This window comes from Prunus dulcis, chromosome 1 (assembly GCF_902201215.1).
Source record: "Prunus dulcis chromosome 1, ALMONDv2, whole genome shotgun sequence".
Lineage (NCBI taxonomy): Eukaryota > Viridiplantae > Streptophyta > Magnoliopsida > Rosales > Rosaceae > Prunus > Prunus dulcis.
In genome coordinates, this window is record NC_047650.1 from 42,656,875 (window position 1) to 42,676,894 (window position 20,020).

Sequence of the window (20,020 nt, forward strand, 5' to 3'; positions counted from 1 at the left end):
TTCAAATCGTTAATTAAATGAGGATAATATGATAAATTCACACCTTTTTATATTTAAAAAAATTAAAATTAAAATAAAAGGCAAATAATAGATCCTATTTTTATGGAACACAACTATCCATTATTTTTTTTAATTCTAAAATATATATTTTTTTTTAAAAAGTCTTTCGCATGAGTTGAAGCGCGTATGAAGATGCTAGTTTATTAATTATTTTAAATGATAATGAACTTTCCTTTTTATCTACGGGGATTGAAAAATCACTTTTCATCCTTGTAATTTGACGAAATTTCCACTTAAGTCCCTATGCTGTGGTTTTCACTTTTGGCATTTTATTGCAATTGAGGGCACGTCCAAATTTCTCTTACAAGGAGGAGTATTTTAGATGAAATTGGATGGAAATTTGGATGTGTCCTTAAATTACTATAAAATCAAACTATAGGGGTTAAATTACAAAATTAAAACTACATGAACCAAAGTGGAAACATCGGCAAAGGTTATTCAAATCAAATCCTAAAATTGCCAATGTGTTGAGCAAACTTCACAATTCTACGAACCACTCCATTAGTTGTGCGACGGATATGAATGAAACATACTCCAATAACCAGTTAAAGCAAAAATTTATTGTCGTCCACCAAAGCTACACCCTCCCTAGCTGCCAAAACCTCAGTGTATAGCTGAGAAAATATTATCAAATCACTTGGCTCTCCAAGCAATAAAATTCCCAATTGAATCACGTGCCACAATACCCACTGCTCCCTACTTATAAAACTTGAATAGTTTTTGCATGGCCTTTTGAGCAACAACATCAGGCCTCCCTCTCTCTAGAGTTACTCCAAATAATTGAATTGCGGGCCTCCCATATTGCGCACCCAATACCATAAAAATTCCGAAGTCACAAGTGGAGAGAGAGGTCGCCACAAAGGGGACCCAATCAGCTACTTTAAGGTACGAACTGCTGCCAACCACTCGCCCCAGCGGTGAACTGAACCAAACATTTCTTCCAAAACAGATAGACAAGATTGTAATTAGTTAAAAAATAAAATGAGCATGGACGTGCACTCTTTGTTTCGCATACTGCATTCATGCAACACCCACCATTCAATATACTTAGGAAAACAGCTCCACCTTATTTGTCTCAAAAAGGGTATCATAAATTCTGCTGTTGCATTCGGAAACCGTCTTCTACAAATGTATGTGAAATGCGGTAGGATGACCGATGCACTGAAGTTGTTTGATGATATGCCCCAAAGAAACTGTTTCTCGTGGAACACACTGATTGAAGGTTATACAAAATCTGGGGACCTAGAAAAATCTTTACAGTTGTTTGAGGAAATGCCCCGTAAGGATGATTTTACGTGGAACTTGATTGTTTCCGGGTTTGCAAAAGTGGGTAACCTGGAAATTGCTCATAGTTTGTTTGATGACATGCCTAGGAGAAATTGGGTTGTCTGGAATTCTATGATTCATGGTTATTCCAAGAAGGGATGCCCTAGAGATGCTTTAAGGCTTTTCCAGGATTTGAGTTCGGACGGGTTGACATGGTCACATGAATATAAGTTTGTGTTGGCTACTGTCATTGGAGCTTGTGGTGATTTGTTTGCGCTTGGTTGTGGTAAGCAAGTCCATGCACGCATTTTTATTGATGAAGTGGAATTTGACTCTGTTTTGGCTAGTTCTTTGATTAATTTGTACGGGAAGTGTGGGGATTTAGATAGTGCAAGCCACGTTTTCAATATGATGAAGGAACCAGATGATTACTCTCTCTCAGCCCTGATTTCAGGTTATGGAAACTGTGGTAGAATGGACGATGCAAGGAGAATTTTCGATACAAAAAGTAATCCAGATGTTGCATTATGGAATTCATTGATTTCTGGATACGTTAACAGTAATGAAAACATTGGAGCATTAGTTCTATTCAGTGAAATGCTGAAGAATGGTGTTCACGGGAATTCATTTACACTTGCAAGTGTTTTGACTGCCATTAGTATCTCAGGCATCCTTAAACAGGCTGAACAAATGCACACACATGCTTGCAAAGTTGGGCTGATTGGTAATGTTATTGTTGCTAGTGCTATTCTTGATGCATACTCCAAGCGTGGAAGTCCTAACAACGCTTGCAGATTGTTTAGTGAGCTCAAAGCCTTTGACACAATATTGCTTAATTCTATGATCACTGTGTATTCAAATTGCGGCAGAGTTGAAGACGCAAAACAGATTTTCAAGGCAATGCCAAGTAAAAGCTTGATATCATGGAATTCGATGATTGTAGGCCTTAGTCAAAATGGCTGTCCGATTGAAGCATTAGATCTTTTCAGACAGATGAATAAGCTGGACTTGGCGATGGACAAGTTTAGCCTCGCTAGTGTGCTCAGTTCATGTGCCACTACATCGTTGCTTGAATATGGTGAACAGGTCTTTGCTAGAACTACCAAAATCGGGCTTGATTGCAATGAAATTGTTTGTAACTCGCTTGTTGATTTGTATTGCAAGTGTGGTTTTGTTAAAAATGGGCGAGAATTATTTGACAGAATGACCAAGTCCAACGAAGTCGCTTGGAATTCTATGTTGATTGGTTACGCTACAAATGGTTATGGAATTGAAGCACTAGCTCTTTTCAATGAAATGAGGCTTGCTGGTGTGGAACCCAATGAAATTACTTTCACAGGGGTTTTGTCTGCCTGTGACCATTGTGGGTTGGTTGAAGAGGGAAGAAAATGGTTTTCTAAGATGAAACAGGATTATCATATCGATCCAGGCATCGAACACTACGCTTGCATGATTGATCTTTTCTCCCGTGCTGGTTTCCTCGAGGAAGCAGTGAATCTAGTTGAAGTGATGCCTTTTAAGGCAGATGCAAGCATATTGTCTTCAGTCTTAAGAGGTTGTGTGGCTCATGAACACAAGGATCTTGGTAAGAAAATGGCAGAGCGAATCATTGAGCTTGATTCTGGGAACTCTGGTGCTTATGTTCAGCTGTCTAACATATTTGCAAACGTAAAAGAGTGGGAAGGATCTGCACAGGTTAGACAAGTGATGAGAGATAAGAGAGTAGAAAAAAATCCTGGTTTCAGCTGGTCTGATTGTTGAACAAGAGACTCGTATGGCAAGATAGTTCTTGAAACCCTTTACGCCTGTATGCGAAATGCAAATGGGCACGTTACAGCCAAGTCATAGTTGGAGGCTGAAGGTGAGATATAACCGGAGCATCACATCGCATTGGCCAGATTTCAAACAATCAGAGGGTAGAAGGGAACGTCCCCTTAGTGTACCTAATTACAGAAGAATCTTGAAATGAAGATATGCAAATCAACAGTTCGACACAACCCAGAAATCTTGGGGGAAAATGATAAAGGTATCAAAGTGGCATTAGAGAAGGCAAAGTTTCTCAAGGAACTCAATATAAGGAGCACTATAGAAGTTAAAGGGCAGCCAACACTCATATCAAGAGCCCCGTACACTCAGAACTTGGTTCTAAGTTTCAGTCATCAGTCTCGACCAAAAAAAAAAGCCAGTCATCAGTCTATTTATTCTACAAGCTCGGGTATTATAATCTTTGCAAATTCCGATGTACAAACACTATGATTAGAAAAGATTATATGATAATACCGATGATAAAAACAGTTTCAAGGTTGAGTATTATGCTTGAATTACATTTTTTATTATTTAGAGGAAGCTATTTTCCATTGAATTACTTGGGTATAATTGTTTCATATTTGTAATTATAATAATTCAATACGTTAAATGCCATGACCCCTCAAGGATTGCGCCTCACCTTGTTAGACATAAACCGCCTTGCCTTTGAAAATCTTGATTAGCACTCCAAAATGGCCATCATGCACTTTTTCTTTTGGGAGACTTTGGAAAAAACCAAAAGAGAGAGAAAATTTTTAAAAGAAGCCAAAATGGACAAAATTGCCCTTATTTATTTTTTGATTTCCTAAAGAATCATTTACATTTGCATGTCTTTGGTTTGAAAATTGAGAGGTTTTTCTGTCTTTTTAAAAAAAGCTTTGGTTTTTTCCAAAAGTGAAAGTTTTTTAATGGGTAAAACCTAAATTTACTTTTTCGCTCTTATGTAAGGAGTGCATAATAACTGTTTTGAAACAGCTATCGAGATCTTTTATGGGCATGATACAAAGACCAAAATAAAACTATCAAGATGACGTAGAACAGTTAATCCCAAGTGGTGTCTAACACCAAGACAACATAGTCCACATTTAGTTGTAGGGTTGTAGCTGGTTTAAACTGAAATTCTGAAATTCTACAACTATATCATTCGATCCGCAGTAAGACTAATGCATTCTTGTGTTGCAATGTTAATTCTGAGACCAATCATGTTCAAGAATACTTGACGATTGAGCAACTGCTCTTCTATAATTATGAATAGACGGCCACCTTATTCGTATACGGCAATTGCAAACGAACAATGCATTACTAACTCAAATACCTAAACCTCAAACACTTCAAAAGCAAGACAAAACTTTGGGACTTGCAACAAACAAAATACAGGCTTTCGACCTTTCATGGAGAGGTTTACTTGGGTAAATAGATATTGGACTTGGAACAAAAAGACCTTTATTGGGCAGCTTTCGGCATTTCATTGTACAAAGCCAGGGAAAAACATATCAACGATCACGAAGAAACATATGAAGGAACCGGGAGAAATGGAAATGGTGCAATAGAGGCATATGATACAGGTGGCCGCACTTGTGTTCTATCAGTGGAATTCCTCAGCTTATTCTTTGAGTTGACATTTCTATCTTGTGAGGACAATGAAAGCTCAACACTACTCTCTGAATTCTCTTCAGTAAGGCATTGTTGATTATCAGAGAGACGGTGAAACATAATCCCTGACATGAATACAGGAAGATACAGAAGGCTGGCATGAAACATCTTCCTAGCTTTATGTGTAGTGCGGTCCCGATGGAATGAAAATGCCGTTGCAGTTATTGCGAGAGTAAGAAGAGTAGATTCAAGACAAAACCATCCAGAAGTCATACCCCCTGCAGACAAAGAGATGAAATTGGTGGAATTAGATGTAAGCCCCAACCTTAAACTATTCCTGCTTAATTAGGGACCAAAGATTATACATCTCACTCGTGAATGTTCATAGTCATTTTCTGACCAAAAATGTAAACAAGATGGCATGTCCAATAAATTAACTACTTATAGAAGAGATGATCAACAACTGTCCCAATATCATACAATTGGTCATCGGTAGGGGCCACAAATTAATTAAGTCTATCAAGATATAAAAGAGGAACAGTGACATGTTATCAACCAAAACCATGAATAAAAAATATAACTTGTCAGAATTATTACACCTCCAAGAGTAAAATCTTAGGAAACATGCAAAAAATAGGTAAAGCCTCAAAATTTAATCTGAATACAGCCACATCAGACATGATATGGGGCAAATTTTTTGAACTAAGACAGAAAACAACCTATTTCATTAAAAAAATATGATATTTCGTGCTTTAACAAATTGTAAATCACATCTAAGTCTGTTATTTTCAATTTAATGCATACCAATGTTGACACCCAAATAATGGACACAAATTCTTTTATTCACTAAGAAACAAAATTGACGGACCATTGGTTGAAAAGGGAGACGAAGAAAAATACTCAAGTAGCTTCACAAGCATACTAGCACAGATAAAACTACTAAACTACAACACAAATAAAACTTCCATAGAAACAAGATTAGAAAAGGAAAAAGTTATTGTGTCTGTGAGTATTCGGACTCACCATCATAGGCCAAGAATCCCAAAGGGATCAGGTATACACAATTCCTTAAAGCTACTAAGGCTGTTTTCTGACCAGAAGCATCAGCAAGGGAGAGCATCCTAAACCTGGATATACAACAAATAAAAAGGGATTAAGGGGAAGGAGCCAAACAAACCAAGGGAAGTAAATCAATAATCGGTGGACCGTCACACATACAAAGATCCCACCCACCCCGTAGATTATCTATCTAGACAATAACTTGATCACACGTTCTGAAATGTCTAGTTAATCATTTGAAAGGGGGAAAAAGTGGATCACAAACAGATTACTCACACCATTTGTTCTGAAAATTGTTCAGGATTAGGTGGAATTTCTGCCTTGAACTCATCGGGCATAATTGGATATTGATTAATTATTTCCATGAACAATAAGGCCCATGTCATGAAATCAAAGGCAGGAAATAAAACCCATGTTCTGAAACAATTTCCCAGTACAATAGGTGGATCTGTTCCACTAATGACATAACATTTAAAGTAAGACCATTAAAGAACTGAAAGTCCATACCCTCCAGCGGCATAGTCATTACGGCACAGGTATGCAAGGGCCATAAAATGAGGTATTTGCCAAAAGTATAAAGCAGCTGGGAGAAGCATTGCATTGAGGGAAACCTGGCCAGCAGCTGCAGCCCAACTGAAAGCCAAAATGAGAAATCATGAGTCAGAATGCAGTAATAGTCGGTTCTGAATAACAATTTAATTGTTGGTAACTGGTTCAGTATGCTGTTAGATTGATTTCAATCAAAATTACATATTTATTTCATTATGAGGAAAGTGGGTATTTCAATATTTGAAAGAGGTAAGAAGGTCTCTTTTGTAGCCCAAGCATCACAGATTCCCCTATTTCCCTTCAAACAAACAATTTAATCAAGTGGAGAGGCACCACCCTGGTGCTCAGAAGATATTTAGGAGAAACAAAAGAATTCAAGCAATGCTAAAACAAGAGCTAATCTTTCAAGAAGTCAAGCACTGTATTAGTTAAGAGTGCTGCTATTTCCACCCACTTGTCCTACTTCACCACCCACCATTTAATGAAAATATTAACTGCATATCAAGTATTTTGTTAAATGATCTCTATAAGGGTTCAGGTATAAATAAAAAAACCAAAATTATCATACTATACCCACTCACCTATACTTGGGGGATGGGCAGTCAAATGTATAAATCTATTGCGTAAAACAGCGGGAATTTTTTAATATTGAAAATCAAACTTGTTTGTTATTTAAGCTTAATGGGAATTGCTTCACCAAAAGACAAAAAGAAAAAGCTTAGTGGGGATTACAGAGAACATTGATCAGTTTTCAGCCACAAAAATATGTTGCAACAACCAACATTACAGCTGCCATGAGTTAACTGAAAACATAAGTTTTCAATAGCCAAATCAACAAGTAAAGCTCCTCCAACAAGTCTAATGAAGGAAGCATGTAGCTCAAAGAAATCAGGGGGCATATTACCCTAAAAGTGGAGGAATAGCACCAACAACCGCACCAACCCATGTATTTACTGGGTGAATCTGCTTCAACGGAGTATATACAAATGCATAAAGTATTAAATTTGAAGCTGCAAGTCCAGCTGCCAACATATTAGCCTGCAACAACCTTGCCATAAAAGTTGCAACATTAGCCCCTAAATATTTCATGCGATGGAAATCAGAATATTATTGCCATATAACATTTACAGAAAGAAGTGTTAATTCATGGGGCCACCTGGCTTGCCAACAAAGCAGTGCCAGCTAAACCAGCAGCAGATGCAAAGGTGACTGCATGAGGTATCGTAATGCGTCCTGATGGAAGTGGTCTTTGCTTCGTTCTATTCATTTTGGCATCATTATTCTTCTCAAACACCTAAAAGCAAACAATTTTTAATGATTTAACACATAATCAAGCCAAAAAGTTAACAATAAAAAAGTAAAGATACTGCAGGCAATGAGCCATTAACTACTCAAGCAACATAAACCAACTCAGCATCAACTGCTGAAAAAATGTTTACCAGTGGCAGGAAAACAAGTACTACAATCGCTCAACAGAAGTATGGAATTCCCTTAATGCTTTGTCTTAGATGCCTTTTATACCCTCACTCCATTCTCCCTAGTTATTTTCTTTATCAACATAATTAAGAGAAAATAAGACAATAACGTGAAGCAATAATTGAGTATAGGCTATAGCATAAGAAACTGCACATATAGTAAGCATTATAAAGATAATCAAATGAATTTGGAAGTGCTTTATCTAATCCTGTATCCTATAATATACATTCCTGTAAACATTCATCAACATAAACCCTCAATAGGAAAGTAAACCTTTACTGTAAAGTAATGTTGTTGCTCATGCACTTGCTTATCAATAGGGAAAAACAGAATAACAAAAGATAAAGATAACAGAATGCATTCTTCCAAGGCTCATTTTAGCTTTTCAAGTACCAAACTCAATTTTGAATTAAAACAAATAGCTTAATGACCTCAAAATCTAAATGTGACTATTGACGCTTACATTTTTCTTTTCTTTTTTTCTGAGATAAGAAACAAAGACTATATTCAATCTAAAGAATGAAAATTATAAACTGCACCCCTAAAAGAAGTATAAAACTTTAGAACTCATTCCTCTTGAAAAGGTTCTAATTAATCCATATAGTCAGAGTCCCGGCTTTAAGCTTCATTCCTACTTGTATCTGACAGATCGAACCTTAATGGACAAAAATTAAATAACTAATAAACTGCATTATAAAAATAAAATAAGAAACGAAAAATTTGACTGAACATGGTGAACATTGCCATAATATAAAAGTTATATATATAAGTGTGTATGTGTGCGTGAAAAAAGCTGTCATCAAAGAGCAAACCTGATTTAAAGAATTAGCAGATGCTGCAACCATCATGGTACCAGCACATGTCCAACAAAGTCCAGAAAAATCAATGGCATGGCCACTTCCAAGAACAAATCCAGTTCCAGAAGTTGCAACAACTAGCATGCTGGATTAAAAGTGAAAAAATTGTAAGACAAAATCCAAATGACAAAAACTTCACAAGCACCAGTATGTTAGTTGTGGAAGAAAATGAGTTGTTTTTGTAGTCTAGTTTTCATTGTTTTACTGTTTAAGGTGGACAACTTGTCCACCAAAATTGTAATGTTGTGTAATTGAAATAAAATTTTGTTTCTAATAAAAAATTACACATATTAAAGAATCACCCCCCACTATTATAATTCTCTTCTTCCAAAATGATACCATTTTTACCATATCAAAGAAGTAAGAAAACATCAATAAAAAATTCTGTAACAGCGATCAAAGAATCACGTTTTATAGAATACAATTACGCAATCTGAATCAGAACAAACACAACCCAACTTCACAATCAGTTTTAAAAAATTATAAATAAAAACCCAGAAATGCCATTTTCAAATTAATAGAAATGAAAAGAATGAGAATTTCGTGTAAATGTGTACCTGAGGCGAGCTTTGGAGAGCTCCCAATAGCAGCGACCATAGTGGCGAGCCCAGTACGAAGCTTTGGAGGCCCCAGACGCGAGATCAACAGCAGTAGCCGCCGAGAGTGCTCGGAATCCATCGGGGCGCTGAAACCCTAGCTTCAGAGAATCTGAAGGTGAAGGTGAGGGGGAGTAAGAGTAGGATTGGGAGAAAGAGTGAGAGAGCAGTGGTGGTCGAGCGACGTCGTTCGCTGCCGAGGAGGAAATGGAAGAGAGGTGCAATGAGTTGTTGGATATTACGAGCTTGGGCGAGAATCTCAGCGAGTTCCTCCACATCTTCTCGTCAATTGGGAAAGAGCGAGACAAGAGGAAGAAGAAGAAGAAGTCGACAATCGTTTTTTTTTTTTTTTTTTTTTTGGTCAAGAAGTTGACGAGTAGTTTCTAAAGGCCGTGCAGCTTACCTGAGCCCGTTTCTTCTAAGGGCTCTTTTGAAATCGCCCATTAGATGAATCCAACGGCACAAAATGACTTATCTCATCGCACACTCTTTTTAATTTTTTGGTGAAATCATCGCACACTTTTGACACCAAGTTATGCGTGTATCTTTTCTTTTTTCCTTTAGAAATATGCTTTCTTCTTTTTTGTAAAGAAGCCAAAAAGGGGGCACAACTAACATAGAAGAAAAGAAGACACAGCCCTAGATATATTCAACGGTCGCTCATACCGAACTGTATATCCTGAACCTGAAGAAATGAAATCGATTGGGTTATTGAGCAACCAGGTCTCACCACTTCAATGTCATGCAATAAGCCCAATGAAAAGGTTAGAACCCTAAGCAAGCAAAAGGCCCCACTATGACATGCAACCTGTTGGCCGATAATATCATGCCACATGTAAGAGTCTTGTAGTTCAAGTGATTAAGAACATTTACCCCGAACATCCTAAGTCTTAGGTTCGATCTCTCTAATATCGCTTATATAAAAAAATAAAACAAAAAATCATGCCACACCGCAGGCGATGAAGTGTTATCTTTCTGCCATTCTGTGCAAAGATTCATGAATTAAAATCCAAAAGTGGTGCATTTGGGCTGTTTTTCTTGTTTAGGAATTAAACTAATCTTGTGCCCTTCTCCCTCTGCATATTCTTTAACAGTTTCATATGCTTGGATTCAACAGAAACAAACACACACAAAAAGAAGCTTTCAAAATCTTTCTAATAGTAGGAAGGAACAGGGCAAGAGGTATGCAGCCTTCCAAAACTAAGTTCAAGCAACTTTTCAATCAGCTGTACCATTTAGGTCTCTTGCCTGAACCCACCAAGTGGATTCAATCTGGTAGTGCCATAAGTCATAGGTCCAGCAGAAACTTCACTAAGGGATTTATGAGGATAAAAAAATATCAACAACATTGCCCATGTATATTAGGTGGAGCAAAATCAAAGTCTCCAAAGATTAGCATGATGGCAAAGGTTTGTCTAATTAGTCCTTAACGCCCATTACAACGTCGCCCATTGCACTCTCATGATGCTCACAAAAAAACAAACTCTAATAAAATAAAAAATAACATATGACATAAATTAGTGGATATATCTGTATGTGTTTAAGCGAAACTACATCCCTGCCGTCGTCTAATCTTCACTAATTATTTCTTAATCTAAACAAATTCATTTACTCACTAATTATGAATTCCCAGCTAGTCATCATTCATTTATCAACTTAAAAAAATCATACATGCATTGATGTCAAAGTACATCCATGCAGCATTGTACTTGCTGTCATGTCCACAGGCCACTACTTGAGGAGCATTAGCCAATGGTGCTAGTATGCATATATGAATCTTCTTCTGCTTAAATGAAAGGTCAGCCAGATTTCCGTGCAGAAAATTCCCACAAGCATGTCAAAATGGTCATTTCAGAGCTTCCCTAATGGTGGCAGCTATGGCAGGGGTTGGCTCTGGTGTTGGTATCAATCCTGCAGACATGGAACCAGCAAAGCAGAGAAGTTAGAATCATATCCAATTTCTTTTGCTTCATTACAAATTTACCACACAAAGGATATATTTACAGTCCCACGGTTAGCTCCCATACTATAGAGTACATAAAATCTGTCAAGAAAATTTGAAATACCATCAAAGCACTCAGTCTGGGGAATTGCAATTTGTTTCCATGAAATCCACTTCATAAACATGTGGAATCAAGAACAGAAAACATAATCACTAGTATAGCTAGAAAACCATTAGAGAGAGCAACAGGGCCAAACCATCCAGGTCATATGCATCTTTATACAGAGTTTATACTTCTATTTCTACTAAGTATGTGTAGAATCTACATTTATACTTCTATTTCTGCTAAGGCAGTGAAACAAAAATTATACTTCCCTTCCTGAAGTATCAACTTGCGAAAAGTAAAACATAACCCTGTGAAAAACAGACCCAAAAAAACCCTGTGAAAAAATATTTTAGTGACAAAAAGAAATACCAATATCCAACTCAGCAGATATCCAACCAAACAAAATTATACTTTCAATATTTTTAGAAGAAAAAGCCACTATTGCATAAGTAATCAAACATATTGCATGCAAAATCAAAATGTCCAAACCCATTCATAAAGTATCCATTCAAATACAAAAACCAACACGTACATGGAAAAAAACTGAAGAAATGAGAATTGAAAATCACAAAATCACCATTTGGGAGCTGAGAGATAGTGAGAGTGAGAGTGAGAGAGTCAGTGAGTGCGAGAGAGGGTTTTTTTCTTTTTTTTTTTTTTTTTTTTTTCCTTTCTAGAACATAGCTAAGAAATAAAGATGCATGGCAGCAGACCAACAAAAAATAGTGTATAGCAGAACTCCAATCATACAACAAAGCTTGAAAAGAAGTATCCTAAACTCTGAAGATACCGATGCCTGAAGAGACACATGAACTCTACCCCATAGAAGATCTCATCTACTTCTCGAGCTCTAGCTGATGGTTGGGTAGGATTGGATCAATTTCTAGCGTAGATAACCCAAATCACGAATTGAAATTTGGCCGGATTTCGAGATGAGATTCCGGCCACTTCTGCTCGTTTTTCGGGGTATGCCCAAGAACAAAAGTGACTCCAAATGAGGTTTTACACCTAGGGTAGGAACAAAGCTTGAAAAGAAGTATCCTAAACTCTGAAGATACCGATGCCGGAAGAGACACATGAACTCTACCCCATAGAAGATCCACCTCTTGTCCCTTGCACCCTCAAAATTCTTCTATTCCTCTCCATCCAGACCACCCAAAAGATTACGATGATAGCACATCTCCCTAACACCAAGCCCACATTTTTTCCACCCAAAAAACTTATACCTCTCACATAATAATGCAAAACAAGAGGCTGGAGCTGCCTATCTCAAATTGGTCTCCTTAACCAGTCTTCTCCACAAGGTCGTAAGTAATGGGACAACAGGTGATCTGAACTCTGAGAAGCATTACTACACATCACACATCACACAAGTGGGGAGAGAGCTACCAATAAGACTGTCTCCACTGAACCACATCACAAGTGTTCACATTCCCATGAGCTATAATCCAAACTAACACCAGTAACTTTGGAGGTACTGTGTCCTTCCAAATTGTATGAAGCCACAAAAAGAAAAAGAAAAAGAAAGAAAGAGAAGAGTTATATATTAATTTTTTTGCATAAGATTTACAAGAGCACACTCCCAAAGACTCTAACTTCCATATTCTAGTATCTGGCCGAGATTGCACCAATAAAACAATCTCTAAGACAGCAATAGCTCTGCTAACTCCCCCACCTCATGATCATTCAAGTGTATACGAAAACTGAAGTCCCAACTCAGAGGAAAAGAAGAAAAGTCTGCACAAATGCAATTGGACTACCATGCGCCCCCCACCCCCCCCTTCTCCCTCTTTTCCTTTACCTGCAATATTTAATCCCAATTAACCAAATGATCTTTCTTCCTTCCGAAATTCCTTCCCATAAAAACTTCCTCATCACACTTTCAATTCTGTTTGGCACACGAACAGGAATACAAAAAGTGAAGAGTAATAATAGATAGACACACTGCAAACCGATTGCAGATGGGAAATCTCCACTTCTTCTCTTCCAACTACCAAACCCCTTATCGTTTTCAACTCCCTAGCTCTTTCCACCAACCTACTCAACCCATCTACCACAACAGTAAATAAGAAAGGAGACAGAGGATCTCCCTGTCTAAGCCTCTATATGCTCCAAATTTACCCTTCGTCTCCCATTAAGTAAGACTGAAAAATTAGCTACTCAAGCACCCCCTTATCCACTTCCTCCAAACAGTTTCGAAAGCATTATATCATTAGAAATATTTATTTTTCTCATAGCTGCATTATAAGTACTTTAATTATAAAAAACTTTGTCGTTTAAAAAAAGAAGTCCAGAGAAAAAAATTTACCTGAGATAAATCAACTTTCATGTTGTTCACCAATAATCTCGACAAGAGCACAAGCCATCTTTGAAATGGTGGAATCTCTTAGCATCTCGCATGATGAGTTCTCTGCCTACAATTTTTGAGATGATCTTCAATGCATTATGGCAATCACCACAAACACGAAGATTCTTGATTACCCTAACAGGTGAACGAGCTGGGCTGCTGAGGAGGGCATAAGCAACAGCAAGTCTCTCACTATGGGCAAGCAGAGCATCTTCCTTGCCTTCCTGATCTATGTCATGTAATACGAATCTAGTCTCTGGAATGTAACCCGCCTCCTTCATTTGTTCCCTTAAACCCCTAAGTTGAGCATAAATCTTATCATTCTCAGGATGAGATGTATCTCCTGCTCGATATTCATGGACTCGGCTCCTGACTTCTAAAAGATTTTGGGCTGCTAATTTTTTCTTCTCTTTCTCCTTTACAAGGTCTGAATCTTTTACAGGAACAAGGCCAGCCTTTGATTGCTCATTTAAGCTGGAGGCATCTAGCTGCTCAACAAGCTCAGCACACCGATCCCCGAGCTCCAACTGCCCATGAACTCTGCAGAGATTCATCAAGGTCTTCCAAACATCGACGTTAGGTTCCAATGGCATCTTTTCAATGAACTCCAAAGCTTCTTCCAGATAGCCTGTACTTCCTAGCATATCTACTACACTCACATAATGATCCATACTCAGGACAATGCCATAATCTTTGCTCATTGATTCAAAATGCAGCAGTCCTTCTGTAGTATCTCCCAATACACTACAGGCATAGAAAACACCAATAAACATTTGGCCATCAGGTTTCAGACCTGCTTTCTTGAACTCAGTAAATAAATCAATGGCATCTTCCCCAAGGCCATTCTTAGCAAGCCATGTTATCATAATGTCCCAAGATGTCAAATTGCGGTTTGGCATCTTGTTGAAAACCATAAATGCGCTGTCCATAGAACCACACTTGGAATACATCTCCAAAATTCTGTTGTATGTACTCACGTTTAAGGGAGACAGTAATCTTGTAATGTTTTCGTGAACAAATTTTGCTTCTTCTAGAGCTTTAGCCTCCCCGCATGCCTGCATTAACTGAAAATATAGACGCAAATCCACCTGAACCTGCTGCTTCTCTAGCATACCCAAGATCTCCACAGCCTCCTTCACTTTGCCCTCCTTGCAAAACTTATCCAACTCTTCAAGAGTACCACTATATGGGCTACTTTCAGAAGCCTCAATAAGCTTTCTTTCAGATTTAGACTCACTTGCTACTTGAGAATCCACTATTGTATTTTGAAAAGGATCCGGATTTGTTTGATATTGTCCAACATGTTGGCTTTGCTGCCCATAACTTGTAGGGGCTTGTTGATATTGTCCACAACTAGGGGCTTGATGATATTTTCCATAACTAGGATTCGGCTGATTTTGTCCATAAATAGGGTTCTGTTGATATTGTCCACAACTAGGGTTCTGCTGATACTGTCCATAACTAGAGTTCTGATGACGCATCACGTCATTCCTTGTGTAGTAACCATTTAAATTTTGCTGATTTTGTGCAAAATGTTGGATATCATTCTGATTTAGGTTTCCCTGAGACCCTAAATTGCCTTGTAAACCAAAAGCATTTGGGTTCTGTCTGACTTCTATAGATCCCTCCTGCCGAGATGCATAAGGATTCTCTATACTTCCATTTCCTAAATTTCTCCCATCCAGTTTAGGGCTCTGCAGCAGCCCTCCATTTTCTTGCCGATAATGCCCACTAAAATTTCCATCTTGTTGAACTACGTTATTCATGTTGCCTGTGTTTCTCCAGAAAACCCCATTGTAACTTTGATTATACTGATTTGAGCTCTGCTGGGGATCCCTTGAACCATCTGCACGAGCCCCATTTAGTTTCTGTTGCAACTGCACATTATTTTGACAATAAGTTCCACTCGGTAAGATGTACTCTTCCTCCGTATATAAACATACAATGAAACAAAATCATTAAGTAGCCCACAACTAAGCAAACTTCATTAGCTTAAAGCTTACTGTAAAATTGCAACAAAAAATATAAAGAAGAAATCGTACTGTAGTTAAGTTGTCAACCTCATTCTCAGCCTCAATGTCATCGTGCTCGTGACCTGTAGCAAAGGCAGATGCACTGGAAGAGGAAGTGAAGGTGGCGCGGGATGAGGAGAGAGCAGCGCATCTCTGACATGGCATCATGGAAGAGGAAGATGAAGAGATGAGGGGTTGAAAGCTGAGTTTGAGGCATGAGGATCTCCATGAAGCTGATGATGAGGCAAGGGTTTGCAACTGAGCTGATGGCAGAAATACCATTCGCCTCCACATTTTGCTCAGTTAGCCTGCTGTTTTTCACTCTCTGCAAATGCACAAATTACCCATTTATGACAGTGTCACTGAGACTGGGACCAAAACTATCTCATCTCAATCATTAAAAGAATAAAAAAAAACTATAAGAAATTATAAAATAAACATAACCATGGGATGAAATTATTATTACAGACTCGATCAAAATTTTTGGCAAAAGAAAAAATTTCTGATTCATGGTTGCTTCAACCAAGGATTCATGGGTGACCTATACTGGAGCTTTTTATCCTAGATAAAGATTGTATTTTCAGTATTTATTCACACTAGAGCTCCTTTACTACATCTTTCAGGTGAATAGATTTCTCACAAGTATTCCTCAAACACAGAATACTTCAAGCGTTATGTCTACAAGGATTACAAGTTTCTGTAGAAACTCTCTGGTCTCCTTTTTGGTTAAAGCTAGAGACTCCACAGCCTCATAAACCTTTCTGATCGTCTCAGCTGGACAAATGGCTCTTCCGACAATTAATAATTCATTCATAAACAAAATATAATAAAATTGACAAAACATAATGCATTCAGAATATCAAAACACAAACGCAGTACTTATTCCACCCAGACGAAGAAATATTTTATACAGATTTTCAAAACCCATCAATCATTCAATTCGGGATTAACAACCCATCATATGTAACATTGAAAAGCCAAAAAATTCAACAAATACATGAAAAAGGTGTTCACAATATGAAACCTTTCGACTTGTGCGAATATTTTCAGCAAACTCTTCTCCTCTTTCTCCGATACTTTGCAAAGAAATTTGCAGAAACTCAGCGCCCTCTCTTGCACTGAGTGGAACTCCGAGAAGGCAGACCAAAGAGAGAATGAGAGGGACGGGTTTTCAGAACCTTTGTGATGGCCTGAGAAGACAAAGTTTGAGAGACAGGAAATGAGAGGAAGAGAGGGGCTGCACTGTAGAAGACAGAGTGCTCGCGAGCGAGAGGAAAAAGGGGCAGTTTTGGAAGAAATTGTTAAACCCCGTTTATGCAGAATGGGCTTGCGCTGGGGATGAGCACGCTGTACTAACTAATTGTTGTGTTGTGTTGTGTTGTGATTGATTGATTTTTATTTTTATTTTTTGAGAAAAAGGAGATGGATGCATTCATTATTCAGTCCGAAAAGCCGTCAATAAAAAGGGGTTAGTATAATACTTTCCACCACCACTTTTTTAGTCACCATCTTAAATATAACAAAGTTATTATAGTCAATTTTAAAATTTTTACCACTATACCATATTGCAAGTACATGCAAAGCTACAATAATTTAATGTTGTAGCTGTAGCTTTCAGAGAACCAAGCACAATGTCTTTACCCCTTCAAGAATTTAAAGTTCTATTTTTCAGAATAAAAAGGTTTTAAAATCAATTTCATATATGCACACACAGCAAGCATAACTCTTTATGGAATGAATTGGCCAAAACATATATGATGGTGAAACTATATAACTTCTATTTATCTTATAACATTACATATCATATAAATAGAACTATGATATCATGAATCTCATACACACACACACTTTTGTTTTAACAATTTAATAGAATCCTAGTTCAATCCATTGAGCATGTGTTATTCAACACCAATAATCCTTTTGTGTCTTTTATCTTTTTCTGCTTTCCTCCAAAACATCTTTGGGAAATACAAGCCTCGTGTTTTGGCATATAAATGTTTCAATCCGATAGAGTTTCTAGTCAATGGTTATTATGAGGAAAACTTGAACATTCTACTCACAGAAATATTATCTAAGGAAATTTCAGATTCAAGATACTGAAATGGGTTCATTAATGGTACATATACATCTACAATAGAACAAAATACTTCTGTGTATCAACTAGCACAATGTTGGAAATCTATTCAAAAGAACAGAGACTCAACATCATTGTTTTTCAAAGCTGTCTTAGAGCATTTCCAATAGCTAAGGCTGGACTCGGGTTGGGGGGGAGGGTGTGTGGTGGTGTTTGGGCAAAAAAGTGGTTTCTAGCGACAAAAGCAAGCTTGGGCAGATGGTGGGACCTAGCAGACTGGGTTGGCCAAAGGGCAAGGCTGGCCCGAGGGCAAGGATGACGTCAGCCCTGTGTCCAAATTTTTTTTTAAGTTGGCGCGTGCATTGCGATCAAAGTTTTCCATCAATCCAATGACAGCCAATTTTTGTGCCATAAAAAAAAATCGAAATTAAAACAAAAAAAACCAAAAAATTACTTCTTCTTTTTTTCCCTATAAATACCAACCAATACTCTTCATTTTGAACACCAAATCCTCATACATTTTTTTTCTTCTATAAATACCAACCAATACAACTAATAAAATAAAATCTTATATGAAAATATTATCCAAATTAATTGTTTAGGAAAAAAAAAAGTTGTGAAAAAAACAAAAAAAATGAATGGTTTTTGCCATGGCAAAGGGCAACTGCTGGAAACACACATTACTCAATATGGCAAGGGCAGCCACTATTCACGTGAATAGTAGCTGCCCTAGCCCTCCCTTGCCGTGGCAAAGGGCAAACTGCTGGAAATGCTCTTAGAGCTTCGCAAGATTTGCCCTCTCAGTCGAGGAGCTATAATTTGGATGAGAGTATGCCTTTTAAAATATTCAGATGCAAATTTCTTTGGTATAGTTGACAAGGATAATGCGTTTTATGAGACGAATCACGAATGCAGTGAATATCCCTTGTCGATTAAAGTTTGTAAACTATTCATGCGATTAAGTTCTAAACTTGTGTATGGACCATTGTATGCTCGGGGGAAGCAAAAAGTATCATATAAGAAAACCCTTTATGCTACAGTTGAATGCACTAGAGATCTTTTTAATGCAGATTGTAAAAATTGCCTTGATTTTGCAATAAACGAATTTCTAAGTTGTAATTATAAAATGAGAGGTGAACATGCTATTTATGGGGGTTGTTACATTAGATTTGAATTTTACCTATTTTATTAGGTACAATTTGTTGTCAAAGAATGGATTCATTGGAAATGTCAATCCTAAGCATATTATTATATAGGGAATGGTAATAAAATATTTCAAATATAACGTTTGGAAATGCAAGTTATGGTAATGAAAATGAATTTCTATTCTCGTTCGTATGTTTTATTTTTATATATTGTCATTGCTAAACTTTTTAGCTTTCTTTTCTTTTTCCCATTTCTTGTGAATCGTCGACTACCTAGTTCGCCATAGGGACTAATAAGAAAACGTCGATTCTAAGGAAAAGAGGTGTTTGGTTCACAGGAAAAATGAGACATCATTTACTTTTCTATGTTTAATAAGTTCAAGTTCGGAAACAAGTTTTTAAAGTGATGAAAAAATAAGCGGGAAAATGAAACCATCCCTTTTTCATTGAATAAGTTTATACAATAATTTCCTTTTTTTCTATTTTGTTCACTTAGCTAGTGGTTGAAAAGTAAAGCAACTAAGAAATAACACACCGAGTCGGTGTCACCAACATTATAATGTTTCCTCCACGGCGAAAGAGCACACCTCCAATAAGTGCTTACTATCACCCTTCAGCAATGAAACAACTTCACGCCAGTCACCTCAACTGCACTGCACTGCATTTATCAGAACACAAAGGAGACGATCACTTTTTTCTTAAACAAATTAGAACCATTTTTTACAAAAATTTATTGCGACAAGTACCCTTTTTACTCATGGTTATTAAAAATTTCTCTCAATCAAAGGAAAATATGCAAAAAGAGGCTCTAAGCAATATAGAATTGTAGAAAAATACTGCCACGATGGCAAATTTAAGATTAAGCAAATGGCAAGTTGGGTCTCTAAATTGCAGAAGACAGTTGCTTTGTCTACCACATAGGCGGAGTATGTCACAGTCGCCGGAGCCAAGGAGGAGATGATACGGCCGAAGGGCTTTTCTTGGACGAATTAAGAAAGAATGGGAGCAAATAATATTTATCTAGAGCTGTCAATAGGGTTAAGCTGTCACAATTGCATCCCAAAATAATCTGAATGTGAGGAGAATTTCAGGGGCTGAGGTCGGGTGAAATGAAATAGGAAAATATATTATA

General features: G+C 37.4%; 3 protein-coding genes across 4 annotated transcripts; 1 reads left to right on the plus strand and 2 right to left on the minus strand.

Moving 5' to 3' along the window:
- The first annotated feature begins 841 nt into the window (after positions 1-841).
- LOC117614296 (putative pentatricopeptide repeat-containing protein At1g77010, mitochondrial) lies at positions 842-3,620 on the plus strand. Its single transcript, XM_034343058.1, has one exon. The coding sequence runs from the start codon at positions 1,042-1,044 to the stop codon at positions 3,085-3,087; it is 2,046 nt and encodes a 681-aa protein (XP_034198949.1). The 5' UTR covers positions 842-1,041; the 3' UTR covers positions 3,088-3,620.
- A 715-nt stretch (positions 3,621-4,335) lies between these two features.
- Positions 4,336-9,630, minus strand: LOC117616018 (protoheme IX farnesyltransferase, mitochondrial). Its single transcript, XM_034345216.1, has 7 exons — positions 9,224-9,630; positions 8,622-8,751; positions 7,490-7,627; positions 7,238-7,371; positions 6,292-6,417; positions 5,749-5,852; positions 4,336-5,003 (listed from the first exon to the last, which is right to left on the minus strand). Exons 1-7 carry the CDS (start codon positions 9,538-9,540, stop codon positions 4,633-4,635), a joined length of 1,320 nt encoding a protein of 439 aa, XP_034201107.1. The 5' UTR covers positions 9,541-9,630; the 3' UTR covers positions 4,336-4,632.
- A 969-nt stretch (positions 9,631-10,599) lies between these two features.
- On the minus strand, positions 10,600-17,022 carry LOC117613150 (pentatricopeptide repeat-containing protein At4g32450, mitochondrial-like). Of its 2 annotated transcripts, none has more exons than XM_034341798.1 (4): positions 16,694-17,022; positions 15,700-15,994; positions 13,619-15,534; positions 10,600-11,173 (listed from the first exon to the last, which is right to left on the minus strand). In XM_034341798.1, the coding sequence occupies exons 2-3, from the start codon at positions 15,961-15,963 to the stop codon at positions 13,645-13,647; spliced, it is 2,154 nt and encodes a 717-aa protein (XP_034197689.1). In that variant the 5' UTR covers positions 15,964-15,994; positions 16,694-17,022; the 3' UTR covers positions 10,600-11,173; positions 13,619-13,644. The 2 variants fall into 2 exon arrangements, with proteins under 2 accessions (XP_034197689.1, XP_034197694.1); XM_034341803.1 differs by having other exon boundaries at positions 10,783-11,173; positions 15,718-15,994; positions 16,694-16,987.
- Between the last annotated feature and the right edge of the window lie 2,998 nt (positions 17,023-20,020).

What these genes read in the sequence shown, in the direction of transcription:
- LOC117616018 (XM_034345216.1), bottom strand. Translation starts at nt 9,540, where the DNA reads ATGTGGAGGAACTCGCTGAGATTCTCGCCCAAGCTCGTAATATCCAAC. An exon ending in AATGACTATGCCGCTGGAGG is followed by an intron (nt 5,853 to 6,291) that starts GTATGGACTTTC and finishes TTGTATATCCAG; the next exon opens with GTTTAGGATGCTCTCCCTTG. An exon ending in GGGATTCTTGGCCTATGATG is followed by an intron (nt 5,004 to 5,748) that starts GTGAGTCCGAAT and finishes CTTTGTCTGCAG; the next exon opens with GGGGTATGACTTCTGGATGG.
- LOC117613150 (XM_034341798.1), bottom strand. Translation starts at nt 15,963, where the DNA reads ATGTGGAGGCGAATGGTATTTCTGCCATCAGCTCAGTTGCAAACCCTT. An exon ending in AGGTTGACAACTTAACTACA is followed by an intron (nt 15,535 to 15,699) that starts GTACGATTTCTT and finishes AATAATGTGCAG; the next exon opens with TTGCAACAGAAACTAAATGG.
- LOC117614296 (XM_034343058.1), top strand. Translation starts at nt 1,042, where the DNA reads ATGAGCATGGACGTGCACTCTTTGTTTCGCATACTGCATTCATGCAAC.